General features: G+C 44.1%; 1 protein-coding gene across 1 annotated transcript in view; it reads left to right on the forward strand.

Moving 5' to 3' along the window:
• Positions 1 to 311: 311 nt before the first annotated feature.
• Positions 312 to 2098, forward strand: part of SF3B3 (splicing factor 3b, subunit 3, 130kDa) — a 28700-nt gene continuing 26913 nt past the window's right edge. Inside the window, exons 1-2 of the mRNA XM_010086437.1 lie at positions 312 to 436; positions 866 to 1192. Of these exons, the coding sequence (XP_010084739.1) occupies positions 367 to 436; positions 866 to 1192 (397 nt within the window). The 5' untranslated portion in view covers positions 312 to 366. The remainder of the gene's footprint in view (positions 437 to 865; positions 1193 to 2098) is intronic.

The raw sequence follows: 2098 nt of genomic DNA on the forward strand, positions 1-2098 counted from the left end.
TGAGCCGGAGAGATCAGGGAGGTGTAACGGCGTAGGGCACCTCTAGAGGGATTCCCTGACTGGTTTCTGAACAACTACACCAGTAAGAGGAGTAGTTAGCTGGAAGTCCCGCTCAGCCGTGCGGCAGTAAGGGGCTCCGCTGATGCTCGGCAGCCTGGTTATCTTTGGGAGAGCCTTTTGCCTCTGAGTATTACTGGATACCAAGTAACTTTAGCTGGGTTGCAGTCAGTCTTATAATGTTAACAAGAGCAGCAGATTGTTTTCTGTGACCTGTGGAAGGCTTTGTTTTTACAAAATGTATGTTTTTCCTCTACTTGTTGCAGACTGAGTGGAGCTCTTATAAGGTGAAGCAAACCCGTTGCCAACATGTTTCTCTACAACCTGACGTTGCAGCGTGCCACTGGCATTAGCTATGCTATCCATGGCAATTTCTCAGGTAATCTTCTCCCTTCACACATCTTTGCTTGAGCTCTTTTGAGCAGCAGAGGATAAAAGTGTTTGCTTTTTATTTTGCTTGGTTGCTGAATCTATTCTGCTTCAGTATTGTATTTTTTTTACACTGGTGTGTTATCACTTGCTCTTGAGTTTGTTGCTTGAGCTATTGTAACTTGTGGAAAGATCAGGAAAAGTTTGGCTTGATTATCTATAGATTGAATTTAGTATTTTGTCCACTTTCTTGGTCTGTTAAAAAGGGCTCACGCTTATAGTGGCAGCCAGTGTGGTTAACAAGTTGGTTTGAATTGTTCCATAGTAATCACAAAACTCTTTGGCATTTGAAGTTTTATCTTATTTCTTATAGGGCTTCTTGAAATTGCATGTCCTACTGTCTTGTTGCTAACTGTTCTTCATGGTTTGGATTCTTTAGGAACCAAGCAACAAGAAATTGTTGTTTCCCGGGGCAAGATCCTGGAGTTGCTCCGCCCTGATCCCAACACAGGGAAGGTTCACACCCTCCTGACTGTGGAAGTGTTCGGAGTCATTCGCTCCCTCATGGCCTTTAGGCTGACAGGTGGAACCAAAGACTATATCGTTGTGGGCAGCGATTCGGGACGCATTGTTATTCTGGAATACCAGCCCTCAAAGAACGTGTTCGAGAAGATTCATCAGGAAACCTTTGGCAAGAGTGGATGTCGCAGAATTGTTCCAGGCCAGTACTTGGCTGTAGACCCAAAGGGCCGTGCCGTCATGATCAGTAAGTCAGTCTGTCAGCTTATTTTCTGTTTGGTTTGTTTTGGTTTTTTTTTCCTTCTGTCTTGTGGTAATTAATTTTGGAGTGTCTGCCAGGTATAATTGGAAGTGTTTCTTCTCGGGCAGTTTGTTAGGCGGTGAGGTGTGTCAAGGAGAATGAAGGCATTCAGAATGGATGATGGAATTCCACAAATTCAAATGCTAGGCCAAAACAGTTTGGAAAGAGGCCAGCTCACTTCGCGGTGTGCAGGCAGACCCCTGACATGTGGTGTCTGGGAGAGAAATTTGGATTGCAGGCGTCCGTGCTGCAGCGTAGTCAGTCAGCTCCGGTAGCCTGAAATGATGTTATGAATTCACATCTCTTCTGAGATGTATTGTGGAGACAGCTAGATGCATTTCTGATCAGGCTTCACAGGTAGAAGGACACTTGGCTGATTTTTTTTTTTTTTTTTTAAGTCATATTTACCATGAGGCATCTTAATGACTTGAACTTTCTCTCTTTGCCACAGCCAGGAGTGTGTGATGCTGCTTTCCTGCACGCTGAGAGGAGGGACTTGCCATGATAGGTAGTTTAACAGCAGCCCTTTATATCAGGAATAACAACAAATAATGTTGTTTCCTTTCTAACAAGTCTTGTTTTCATGAGTGAGAAGGTAGCACAGTCGCAGTTGTGCCATTCATGTTGATAGTTAAGGGTGATAACTGTTTGTTGTGGATGCTGTGTATCAGGAAAGAATACGTTATTTTAGTTAAAATATTTCTGAGGAAAGGTTGTCTTGCCAGATGGCTTTAAATGGTGGAACATCTGGTGGCTTTTTTCAGTTTGTTTTTACTTCCCTGCAGTCTGTCATCTCTTGTGTGGTGGAACGAGTCAGTAGACCTGCCAGTGGCTGGGGGTGGGTGGGGCTTG

This window comes from Pterocles gutturalis, unplaced genomic scaffold, assembly GCF_000699245.1.
Source record: "Pterocles gutturalis isolate BGI_N339 unplaced genomic scaffold, ASM69924v1 scaffold6091, whole genome shotgun sequence".
Taxonomy (NCBI): Eukaryota; Metazoa; Chordata; class Aves; order Pterocliformes; family Pteroclidae; genus Pterocles; species Pterocles gutturalis.